The sequence below is a fragment of the Grus americana genome, chromosome 4 (assembly GCF_028858705.1).
Source record: "Grus americana isolate bGruAme1 chromosome 4, bGruAme1.mat, whole genome shotgun sequence".
NCBI classification, from domain to species: domain Eukaryota; kingdom Metazoa; phylum Chordata; class Aves; order Gruiformes; family Gruidae; genus Grus; species Grus americana.
Window position 1 is genome coordinate 27369555 of NC_072855.1, and position 13018 is coordinate 27382572.

A 13018-nucleotide genomic window follows, 5' to 3' on the forward strand; every position below is an offset into this window, starting at 1 on the left:
CTGTGTGGCACTAAGCTGGAGAGACCCTGCCCTGATTCTCTGCCATGGTCTGGGTCTCCATTCTTACAGGTAGCTGAGCTTGAAAACCTGCTGAATGCTCATTCTTTTAATTGTTTAACCAGTCTTTCTGAGGAACATGATACTTTTCCAGCTATCACTCTTCCATGAGGTAAGATCTCATGGCTGCCAGCTGCATCAGAATATTGCTCTGCACTGCTAGGACTTGAACAGATGGGAAGCTTAAGGACTCAATTTTAAGGCATTAATCCTGCAATTGGATACCCATGGGCAAGAACCCCATCCATACTAACAGACCTGTGCCCAGCCATAAAGTCTTGCTTAAACATTAGGCTGCAGCCTATGAAAAACCACCCTCATTCATTCAAGAGCTTTCCTGCTTAGAGGCACATCACAAAACTTCTCAGCTATCACACACCAACCAGAATGCTCAGTATGGAAATTGTGTGTAAGTGGGTTTTTCCCTCTATTTTGCATTTGCATGATATGATTTCTAGGTTAGTTGATCACAGAGTTGATGAGCAAACAATAGAGCAAAATATTTTCAGAAATCTTTAAAATATGAAAGTGTCGAAGAGGAAGATAGGTAATTAGGAAGGTTTGGGGTAGAAAAGCATGGACTAGACACGACTTGATTTAACTCACACAGTGAGTTTCCTTGATTTGAAAACAAAAGAGTATGAAGAGATTGTGATCTTACCCCACAGTGTAATAAAGTTCAAACAGAACCATTCTAAGGAATACTAATAGACATTACAGAGAACAACCAATCTCTCTGCATTTATGTCACATTCATTTCAATGGTCCCAGTTGCTGTTTCGTCATTTTCAATTGTCTTGGGGCAGGAGATAAGTCTTTATGCTTAACTGTAAAGCACTAACCATGCATCTCATGCAAAATAAATAAAAAATGAATCATGATAGGCATTCCAGGATATTAAATAAATCAGCACACACCTACTGCATCGATAATCATTCTTACGGAATATCCTTGGGTGACTGAGGCATCAGCAGGGAAGAGGAAAAAGAAATAACACTTCTTCAGAACTGCGAGGAAGCATCAACCAGATAATCACATAAGCACGTGTACCGCTTAAAAGCCTGGTGCCTTACCAGCTGAAAATAATTCTTTAACAGTTGTAGTAAAAACTAGGTATGATAAATCTGGACACAGGTCCTGCATAATATTGCAGTTTTGCTGAGATCTTCTGAAGTCGAGATCATTATGGGATGTGGCACACATCCAACGACATAACTCCTAGGAGTAGTACATGGCACTTGCACCATCGTTAAGGCATGATCTATGAAATTACATCTGTGTTTTCTAAGGTGGGGTATTGATGGTGTTTGGGACATGAGGCCCGTGACAGCTGCTAGGAAGTCAAGCAGGATCTCAGCTCCTGAGCACGAGCTGGGAGCCCCAGCCCACAGGATGTCAATCAGCAGACAATCAAGATAACCGTGTGGGGAGGATGAATTTAAAGCATCTAAAGGTCTCACTGCTCCCTAGGTACTTGGAGACTGGAGAAAACCACTCAAATTGCTTTCAAAGCCACGGAGAAGCTTTTTGTCCTGTTCTTGATTCCCCCCCGCCCCTTCCCCTCCACGACAGCTTCTCTGTGGGTAGACTTACAGAGGGATGCAGAAGCCTTCTGTGGCTTTTCAGAAACTGATGTACAGCTAATTTATTGGAAGTTTGTTTGTGTAAGAGTTGTTCTCGGTTTTGTACCCCACAGAGCAGCACCATTGCTTGCCTCCTGCTGAGATGCCTATCACAGGCTGGCTCAGGCGATTGCTGTTTACCACAGCGTGAGAATGAGACAGACTCACAAGGAGTATTAAAACATAGCTCCTGTCAGACAAACTTGATTATTCCTTTCAGTAAGCACTACAGAATTAGTGGATGAAGGGAAGGGGACAGTATAATAATTCCTGATTTCAATTTCAAGAATCTCACTTGTAAAATTAATTCAAATTGACTTGGAGTGGAAGTGGGAAGCTGCAGTTAAGGATGATTGACAGGTCCTATTGAGATGAGGGGAAGGGCGTAGGGATCACTGCAGAGATAACATGAGGTTTTCAGAGATGGGGAAAAACAGAGTTACGTGCCCAAGTCTTGGTAAACGCCACAGGGAATTGGGGACCTCTCACCTGTGTGCCTTTGAAAATCTCTCTCATAGGTTTTATTTGCCAGCTTCTCTAATTATCTAAGATAAAGTATGTGGGATGTTCATGAAATTTGGTTTAAAAAAGAAAAGAAAGACTCATGAATAATTAGAAACATAGAGAAAGGTAAAATGTGACTGAACTTTTGAAGAAAGTGGCCTGGTTAGAAATAATTGAAAATCTGTGTATTTCCAGAGGGCTGCAGTAACCAGGTAAAAGAGATGTTAAAAAAAAAAAAAAAAAAAAAATTAAGAAAAGTGATTCAGACCAGAAATAAGTTTGCAATATAAGGAGGCAGTAAAAAGAGACCATATAATAATGAATTCTATATATGGAAACATCCTACCACAGTGCAGGAAGGGAACAACTTTTTATGCCTCTGTCCTTCCATTACTGACCAAAACTAGAATATGTGCATTTGCAGGTACGTCTTTCTCAAAAGAGTATTGAACATTTGTAAGAAGTTCAAGGAGAGTAATGAGACATGTTTGAAAAGACAGACCTGCACCCTGTATCAGTACAGATACTTGTCAGGGAAATTCCAGGCAATTATTCACATAAATTTAGTGACTGTAGTCACAGAAATAGAAGCCAAGCTTTCTTTCTCTTCAGGGACCCAGAGGGCACTGCTTTTTCCCAAAGACCAAGCTTGATGAAACCAAGCTTTCCCTTGGGGAAGGCTGCGCAAGTGTTTCCCATCCCTCCCTGTCTGGAGATGGAAGCATCCCATGCAGTGTCCTGCAGGGACTGGGGCATCTAACCCTTTGGGATACCTCCACAGCAGCACGGAGAAGATTCTTTTCAACCCCATCTTCTTTAAGCTCATTTCTCGACCGTATTGCAGGTGTTCAATCACTCAGCAGTCATCTCAGCTGCTGATGTCAGTAGCTTACTAATGTAATTTAAATCAAGGCTAGGTATAAATCAGAACGATTCAGGGCCAACGTGTCAGTGACTGGTTTGTACTGCATTGAATCTAATGCTACCTTCGACAGAAAAATGACACCATGTGAAACACACAATTCACCTAAATAGGAAGAGAAACAGGAAAAAAACTTTTAAGGGTCATTGACTGATGGTTTCCACACTTCATCCTAGGCCAAACTAGCAATCTAATAGGGATGAGAAATATTCCATCAGGTGTTGCCCGCTGTCAAAACTTGCATTTAAGATGTACAGTATACATTCATGAAGAAAACAATCTTTCAGAAATTTATCATGTGGAATCTAAGCTTTGGGCACATTATTAATTGATCAATATTAAATTAATTAATTGCATGGATGTTAAGCAGATAGTAGATAAAGTGATAGTATTTCAGCATTAAATGTTGCTTCAGAATCTGGAAAGGTTATTTATTGCCTATTTGTGATCTCCCTTCCTTTTATGTTAATTTAATCTACTTCTTGTTACTGGTACTCATCTGTTCTTGGGTGACTTCTTGCTAAAAATTACACTGCATTGTAATTGAAACACTTAACATGCTCAATACTAGAACTTCGTCTAATATGTGTATGAAAGATTATACGATCTAGGATCTCAGAACTAATCCCATCAAGCTACTTCTGCATTCCCTTTTTCTGTATATAAAGGAATATAAAGTAACATTGTGAAGAAATATAGGAATTTTAAAAGGCAGTATAACACAGAGACACAGAAATTCCCACTACCTTCATCTAGTCTATTACTGTTTTTCACAATCCCTTTTCATTTCTTATTATCTGAGGAGAAGAGATGGCCCAACAAGAAGAGGAGAAAATTCCCAAATATTGATTCTCTTATAGTCATCATTAACTCCACTCACTCCATTTGTGCTTTTCCCTAATGTGTCTTACGCAATCTAATGCCTGCAGTTGAGGATTGCCAGGCTCCAAACAGATGGGAGCACAGTCAGTGCTGAGTTTCTCTTCTGGGCACCATTTGTATTCTGTTTTCTCAGCACCCCATTTCACACTGTCACGAGCCCCGTTTCAAAGAAGGAACAGTGGGCTACAGCAGCAGAGATCTCCGCCTTCTGCTGGGGATCTACGTGTAAGGACAGCAGGATTTGGTCCCACAGGACAGCTGTTTTGATCCAGCAGAATAAAACAACGGTCCCAGTTCAGATAGAGCGATGCAGGCTGTACCTCTGCAAAGGCAGGTACCCACTACAGCAGACTGCAATAAGTAGTAAATCTCAATGAAGGGACATGCTGGATGAGTAGTAGCTCATACAGCTCTTACCTGCACCAGCCTCGTGCAACTCAGCATCACCGTATCTGAGCTGGGACAACCGATTTAGCTGCAGTACCAACACACAGCAGGTGTGGATGGCAAACCGGATGCTGACAGCATCAGCGTCTCATTTATGAGTGAATAATGTCTTTGTGGCTCGCTTCATTGGATGACTGGATAGCGCTAAAGGTACCTGATGCCTGACAGTCTGAAAAACAGCATGAGCTGTAGGGTGATGTGACTTTGCCTTCCAGCTTGTGCTTTATGGCGTCTTCTTGCCAGCAGTGCTGAAGGTTATTCAAACTAGCAACACTCCCAGGGTGCCTAGCTTCTCCCGTCATTTTCCAATACGAAGACTACGGTAGTCCTTTCTGAATTTGGATATGTGTCTTCAAGCAAGGAACAGATAAGCTCTTAAATTAAATTGATTGTATGAATGTCCATAGTAACAACGGAAAAGAGAGGAGTAGAGTGGAGAATATGAAACAGGTTGAAAATTACTTCTAGATAACAGATCCCAGAAAGAAGAAACTACTTGATGGCCTGCAGTATATAAGCTGAAGTAATGTGTGAATTCTATTTTTATGGTGAGCCATACCAGTGGTGTGATCCTGCAAAAAGCTAAAGGCTTCTTGAGAATTTCTGAGCATCCCAAAGAGCTTGGTTCAGGACATGAGTCACTCGTAGAAGGAACCCAACATTGCCCTCTCGTTACCAAGTATACTAATTTGGGTTTTCCACCTCCAGCAGGAAGTATATTTTCGGATATCATTGCTTGAACAAAGACAGCATTAGCAAGTCAAATGATTTTGCATAAGCACTTTTTTTAAAAAAAAGCCCACAAAATGATGCTTTTTATACAATTTAGAACTTTTTAATTCGTTCAAAGTGGATCAAAGTGAATTCTAAAATTCTATTTCAGAATTAATTTCAATTATTCTAAGACTTGTAAATTTTTGTTAGTGGAAGAAGGGCTCAGAAATATTCCTTCAGCAATAGACTAATTAGTCCACCATTTAATTCTGATCTTTGTTCACACATTTTAAAGGTGGAAACATCATTGTGTGACAAAACTGTATCTCTATTCCCCATCTGTTCAGTTAGAACAATAAAGTATATAAAAATTGGTGCATATAACATCCATTATGAGGTCTTAAAATTAAGTTTTATAGTGATTAAACATGGGCAATGATAACTATTTTTGCAGCAGATTCTGATGTTACTCTTGTGAAATATTAGCTTAGCTGGGAGACTACTTGTGAAGGAAGATTTGTTTTATTTTTACCAGCTCCAAATCTTTAAACATAATCTAGAATATAGCATTCTCTATTGCTGAACATGTTAAAAATTAAGAATTAAACTTGGCTGAAAACCATAAAGGGATATGTATTCTGTGCTGAATTCCCAATATGACCATGATTTAAGGGATTGTGTTGATTTAGAAAAAAATTCTGAAAAACAAATAATTCAATTTTTATAAGAATTACTTTCCTTCTAGAAATATGCTTCATTTATATGTTATATTACTTCTTTTTATTTTGTTGTTATTTTTTTAATATATTTTATCAAAGCAGTTATCAATTATGATTTGTAATAGCAACTGCTGACTAAAAACTACTTGTTCTTTAATGATACTAAACTAAATATGTCATAGTTATAACTGTAAAACATAACCCTATAAAACTTGAAATTAATATAAAAATCATAATTGAAATATTGAAAAAAATACAAACTTTATTTATTATTTACACTCCTTTTTTAACTTAAAATTGAAAAATATCAGTATTTTTATTTTTTCCTTTCCAGAAAAACATTATTTTTAAAAATCATAAACTTCATATGGAGTGGAATTTTAATGCACTGACCACCTCCACTGAAGTCCAATAAAAGGCACAGATTCCCATGGCAGACTATTCCTGTGTGTAACAAAGTGAATAGCTGGAAAGAACAGAAAACGAGAACTGAAATGGAAAAAAAGCAAAAGCAGCTATCATAGAAAGGTAAGAAAAATGGAAGACAAAGGGAAGCAATCAAACCCCCCATGTGCTTCTGACTGATACACAATTCTCTTGTAACACCTGGGAATTTCCTACCGACCTTAGCCATCTAACCGCCCACAAGCTCCTCTGTTCCACCAAGTGTCTCAGCTGGCTTTCTCCCTAATTACAGGCTGGAATCTGAAATCTGTAGATTAATAACCATATAGATAGGGTTGGAGCTGTAACTGGGCGAAGCGGATGAAAAGTGTGATGGGAATTAGAGAATATGACTGAAGGATTCGCAAGAGCCATTGTTTTCTCCTACCCGTTCTCCGACTATAACACATCCCAATTTCTCACTCTGAAGGAAGGAAGACAGTGTGCACCGTGCAATTCCGAAATCAAAAGGATTCATCCTAAGATGCCAGCGTGGTTGCTAAGTAACAGCAATGTAGTTTATCTGCCTCGTGAACAAATGGAAAGCGGTTAAGGTTATCATAAATCTTACGCTGCCTATATATTAAGATAATATTCTGTTCTCCTCAAGAATGAATTAAAAATGCTCTGAGAAATTTAAGGTAGTATGTTAAAAGCAAAAAATTAAAAATCTCATAAAAACATCTATATACAGACAAATTAAAATGGATGGACAGGACAAACAAACACCTAAGCATACCTCAGGCAGGTACTGCCTGGAGTACTGAGAATAACTAAGAAGGCAAAACAAATTTCCAAACTCAATGGTGAGGTTTAATGGGAAAGATCAAGATGTGGTCTGAACCTAAAAGGTATCATCCCAGATGGAAACTTAGCCCAAACAAAGGTAACAGAAAACAGCGTAAGGTGTGAGAAGTGCAATGAAGATAGATTCAAAAGGCCAGAAGGAAACAGTGTGAGATTTTAAAAAGCTCTAAATAATAATCTAAAATTAGACTAAATAAAAACAGAATTGTGTCCACTGGAGGTTAGTAAGTCATGGTTAAATAGTTGGAAATTTCATCAGGTAAAGACTAGGAAGCCAGAGATGACAAACGAGAGAGGAAGCAAATGCTACACATGCCTAAGAAGCAAGAACCTTTCAAAAGAAGGAATGGGTCTTTTGGACCTCAGGGAAAGCAGCAAGCAAGCAGCAACATAAGGGCAGAGCCAAGAAGCCAAATGGACTGCATCAGTTCAGACTGGACTTATCCCAGATATACTCTTTCAAGTTATAAAGCAGTTGTCAAAAGATGACATGTTAGAGCCAACTGATTAAATGAGTAGGAGAGTAACTAGATAGGTTAAAAAAAAAAAAAAAAGTGAATGAAGATGCTGAGCTATCATCAAAAGTATGCAGTCTTTTTTTAAAGTGGCCTGTTAGAAGACTGAAAAGTAAAACAGGCATTAGGAATAACCTTGGAAATTACAACACAAGAAGTCCTCTTCACTTTAGCTAAACAGTTAAATATCAGACATAAAACATCTTTTCTGACACAATTGTACAGTTCCTGTTATAGAATATATGTAGGTATGTGTATGTTTGTGTGTGCGTGCACAGTGATAACTTCAAGTTTGTAAGAACTCAGCAGCTCTGTTGCAAACTCCAGCGGTCCTTACCCATTCTAGCTATGGCTGTCTGAAGCGCAGTCATCTTCTTGTTGGTGTTGTAATGAGAAAGGTATTGATTTTCCTGTATCTGGGCTGAGAAAATAGGTTTGTCATATAGAGTTAACTATTCATAGAAAACTTTTCATTTGTAAATGTAGTGCACTCTGCTGTGATATTTTAAATCTTCTATTTCTAAGCTGATTTCTGTGAACTTGTCAAATTGAACTGCTTTCAGCTCTGTTAGTAAAACCACTCAGTTTTTTAGTTCATTCCCTGCTGCTTCTTAGCGTGACTCTCTTCCTCTTGGAGAGTCTGTATGGTGGTTCCAATTAAATGGCACTATCCTAAATATTTTTCACCCACTCTTGAAACATCTTTGTTGTTTTTGGTTTTGGGTTTTGTTTTTTTTTTTCAGCAGAGTATTTATGAAAACATTAAAGAAAAAGTAACAATTTGCTTGATTTTTAAAAAAGAGAGGGGATAACGATAGCCAAGAAAATCTACCAGATGGTTCTTTTAATAAATACATTAAAGTCTCTTTTATTTTTCTCCAATTTTAGCGACTAACATAACAGAAACTTTCAGACCATCAAACCAGTTTTCACAATCTGCCATAAGTTTGCATTTCACAGAAATAATCCTGACAAGCACTAATAGATGAACCTTGTTGGTGCAATAATAAAACAGTATAAGGCATATTTACACCATCCTTACATACAGAACACTGTACACACAAAAAAATCACAGATCCAGAACAAAGTAAATTCAATCTCTTAGACGTTTTACGTTTATAGGCTTGGTATCAAACAAATAATTCTCCAAGCAACAGACAACCTCTTGTTCTTGTGTGATTTATTTGTAACATTGTGCTCATGCAAAATAGGTATTTGCTTTATTGCGTTAACATTGAAAGAACGTTGGGAATTAGTTCTGAAACCAGTTCAACTGAATTTTAAACCCTGTTTCTCTTCACCCATAGGAAGTCTGAGTCATTTTTATTGGTGACATAAAACGAGGTGTTAACCGATGATTGAGATTTTTATTCGGTAAGTTCCAAAACGACGATGAAGCTCAACTGACTACAGTTCAAAAACCATCTTTCTTGACCATGCACATTTTTCTTTGCTATTATGAGGTGGTTTAGATGAGATGCCTTTTGTATTTTTTAAGTTTCTATCTTTCTATATATATTTTTAAAGAAACCATGTACTATCCAACATCCACTGTTCACAGAAAGAAATAAGCAGCAGGAATAGCTCTGGTGGCAGAGCTGGCCAGAAGGAGGACATCAGTAAGGTAGTGGCAACTTAATAAACATCAAATGCCCCAGAGATACGTCATGAAAGAGTTGATTACTATAACCCGTATTTCTGTAAGAGTTCAGACTGCCAGGGACGTTTGCGCTCTGGAAAGTAATCTGGAATGTGGATCTTTTTAAAATCTTGGATACATTTTCTCATTTCTTCCTCAACACTCAGCTTCTCACAGACCTTCTTTTTGGAAAGATTTGTTTCTCTGGACTTGCTAATGAGAGTTTGAAAGAGTTCACTGTTCCTGCGTTTGTCTGGTGGTGGCATCCACTGCACCGGGGCCTTCTTAGACGGACGATCCAAAGTCAGAGTATTTGGCTGGTGGGCTGTGGATGGCTGAGTGTTGGTGGCATTTTCTTGAGGGGTGCTTGCTTCTGAGTGGCTGTCACAACTTGAGGTGGACAACTCATTACAGGAAGTCCCACTTTCACTGCCCTTGTCCAAGACTTTGTCATGCTTCCTTTCTTCGTGGTCTTGCTTGGGGGAAACAGTTCGCTGGGGAGGCCCTAATACAAGGCAGGAAAGAAAAAGTATTAAGCAAGCACTAATTTACACAGAAAATTGATCAGCTACCATTTAGAAAAACATGACTCAGAGTCTTGGGTGGGATAAATTGATGGTGTTTCCTTTTAGTCAAAAGAACTATACCAGATTGGTACACATTTTGAAGGTCTGGTCCTACATGTGTGTTCAATTGTCAAAATTCTCACTCCTAAAAATGTTTATGGCAAAAATAACTCCTCTGCCTGCCTAAGAATACAGATAATTTAGCATCCATAATCCTCACTGTATTGAGTTTGTATTGCAAGGTTTTGGTAGTGGGAGGGCTACGGGGGTGGCTTCTGTGAGAAGCTGCCAGAAGCTTCCCCCATGTCCGACAGAGCCAACACCAGCTGGCTCCAAGACGGACCTGCTGCTGGCCAAGGCCACGCCCATCAGCAATGGTGATAGCACCTCTGGGATAACAGAGTTAAGAAAGGGGGAAAAAACACTAATGGAAACTTCAGCCAGAGAGAGGAGTGAGATCTGAGAGGAACAACTCTGCAGACACCCATGCCAGTGAAGAAGGAGGACGAGGAGGTGCTCCAGGTGCTGAAGCAGCCCATGGAGAAGACCATGGTGAGGCAGGCTGTCCCCCTGCAGCCCATGCAGGATGATGGTGGAGCAGATATCCACCTGCATCCCATGGAAGACCCCACATGGGAGCAGGTGGAGGCACCTGAAGGTTGTGATCCTGTGGGAAGCCCACGCTGGAGCAGGCTCCTGGCAGGACCTGCGGCCCTGTGAAGGGAGGAGCCCACACCGAAGCAGGTTTGCTGGCAGGACTTGTGACCCCGTGGGGGACCCACACTGGAGCAGTCTGCTCCTGAAGGTCTGCACCCCGTGGAAGGGACCCACGCTGGAGCAGTTCGTGAAGAACTGCAGCTTGTGGGAAGGACTCACATTGCAGAAGATCATGGAGGACTGTCTCCTGTGGGAAGGACCCCACATGGGAGCAGGGGCAGAGTGTGAGGAGTCCTCCCCCTGAGGCGGAAGGAGCGGCAGAGACAACGTGTGATGAACTGACCGTAACCCCCATTCCCCATCCCCCTGTGCCACTGGGAGGGGGGCAGAGGGAGACAAATTGAGAGTGAAGTTGAGCCCGGGAAGAAGGGAGGTGTCAACTCTGCAGAAGCCCTGGACAGAAAAAGGAGTATTAATCCTAGAATAACAGAGAGATCGCTCACTACTGACAGAGTCTTTAGGCTTTTTTTTTTTTTTTTATCCCATAGTGATTTCGCCGCACTTCTTACTGTCAGTTATTATCCCAGACTTGCCTCAGTGCACGCTCGGAATTCAGCTGTACACCTCTTACTGCACAAGATGGCAGGGAAAAGAAGGTTATGAAGCTATCAGTAGAGAGGCACTCGGCAATGGCAGGGAGAGCGGCCTGATGGCCTATCAGCAGGCACTGCTCAGCACTTCACACACCTGAAAATCGGATCTCGGCTGTTATTCTCTCCAGATATCACTTTTGCTTTGAAGTTTTAAGCAGAATATGAATGTGAAAATTAGGTGGTAGCTGCTAAATCTGTAAAAGCATTTTCATTTCTGAAGCCTTATTTCAAAACTCCAGCTGGGAAGTGAAATGATGCTATGCTGACATCATATAAATGTCACAGTCTTAATTTAGGACACTATCTAAAGCTGAGAGAAGTATCTACAGGGTTCAGGAGGCATTGGATCAAACCAAAGGGAAGAGTTTTAAAGATGTTTAAACACTTAAATGAAAATGAAGAATGGGACTTCAGTGGCAGTTATGCGTCTGCTACAAATCCCAAAAGAGTCCAAAAAGTTTAGGTATTTAAATATCTTACAAAAACTAGATTATCCTTACAGTTTACCCAAACACCACCAGCACCAGTTACCTGTTTTTGCCAGTACCAAAATTCAGGGTATAACAGCTCAACCTTGAGTTACTGGGACCTTTTTAAGCCACTTAGTATTCTGTTTTTCAGAATTACAAATTAGAAATATAATTACAATTATAAAAATGCAGGAGCAATATGAACACTCTTGTGACTTTTTGACTGCAGTTCTGTGATTCAAAGGAATCTAAGAAGATTTCAATAGTTTATACGAGACACAGGGGAAAACAAAACAAAGCAAAATGCAAAAGCAAATAAATAGTAATCTAGCAACAGCAGCACTCAACAAACTGCTTTGCTTTTGTTTTAGCCCGCATCCCAAGATGCTGTGTCACATTTCTGTAGTTGACCTAGAGAAACCCATGAATAATCAAGATCCAAAGAGGAGAGACAACAATCCGTCAGGGCTTGTACTTACATTATTCAGAGTGAAAACCACAAGCGATTTTCTACTTCATTATATTCAACCCAAATATTTAGCGCATGGATGCAGTGATTTCTCTCCTCTTTCTCTTCCAGAAATATGTTCACCTTCTTAAACAGACTTACATGCCTTCCTTCTATTGCTGTATCTGGCATTTCATTTCATACCTCAAAATCATTGTATGATTATGCTAAATCTAGAGAGTCAGCTGGCATTATGGAATTACTCTGGCTTTGCAGCATGTGATTATAAAACCGAGTAGTTAATCAGATAGTGATTTCAGTCTCGTTACTCTGATTTTCAATAACATGATTAACATCAATATCTAATCTAGTTTACAATCTTAGCTTTTTCAAATGTAACAACACAGTATATGACTAACAAGCTAAAGTTTTCTGTTAGCAACAGCCTGTAGTCTTCAACACTTTCCTGCCCAGTTTTTTGCTGGGACTTCATAAATCAAGATATTATTTCTAGTTGGACTGTTTATACTTACGTCTTTATTGGTACTCCTTGCTTCTCAAGGGCTCAAACCTGCTATGTACGAAGGATCTATTTCAAAAAAAGCACTGAAATACACCCTCAAGAATATAAAAAATTCCATTTCCTGCTACAAGACTATTCAAGTATTTAAATGCTGTTTTGGATCAGAGCCCTGAGGTTCAGTACCTTACAGCACTGAGCTCTGTGTGCTTCACTGAATTGCCTAAATTCACAATGACTTTAATCCAAACACAGGTTTCTCCCACACCTCTCCTTTTAAAAATTAACAAATCCTCCCTCACAAAGAATTCTTTAAATGCTCCTGCACTTCTCTCCCCACAGTATGCTATTAACAGAAGCAACAGTTCTGCTAGAGGGGAGGTTTTTCTCACAATATTTTCTGCCTGCTCAAACCCAAAAGAATTTATAAGA

General features: G+C 39.6%; 1 protein-coding gene across 1 annotated transcript in view; it reads right to left on the reverse strand.

Annotated features, from left to right (window-relative positions):
* Window positions 1–8475: 8475 nt before the first annotated feature.
* The window catches only part of KCTD8 (potassium channel tetramerization domain containing 8), a 99994-nt gene continuing 95451 nt past the window's right edge, over window positions 8476–13018 (reverse strand). The window contains exon 2 of the mRNA XM_054824476.1: window positions 8476–9777. Coding sequence (XP_054680451.1) covers window positions 9317–9777 — 461 coding nt within the window. The 3' untranslated portion in view covers window positions 8476–9316. The remainder of the gene's footprint in view (window positions 9778–13018) is intronic.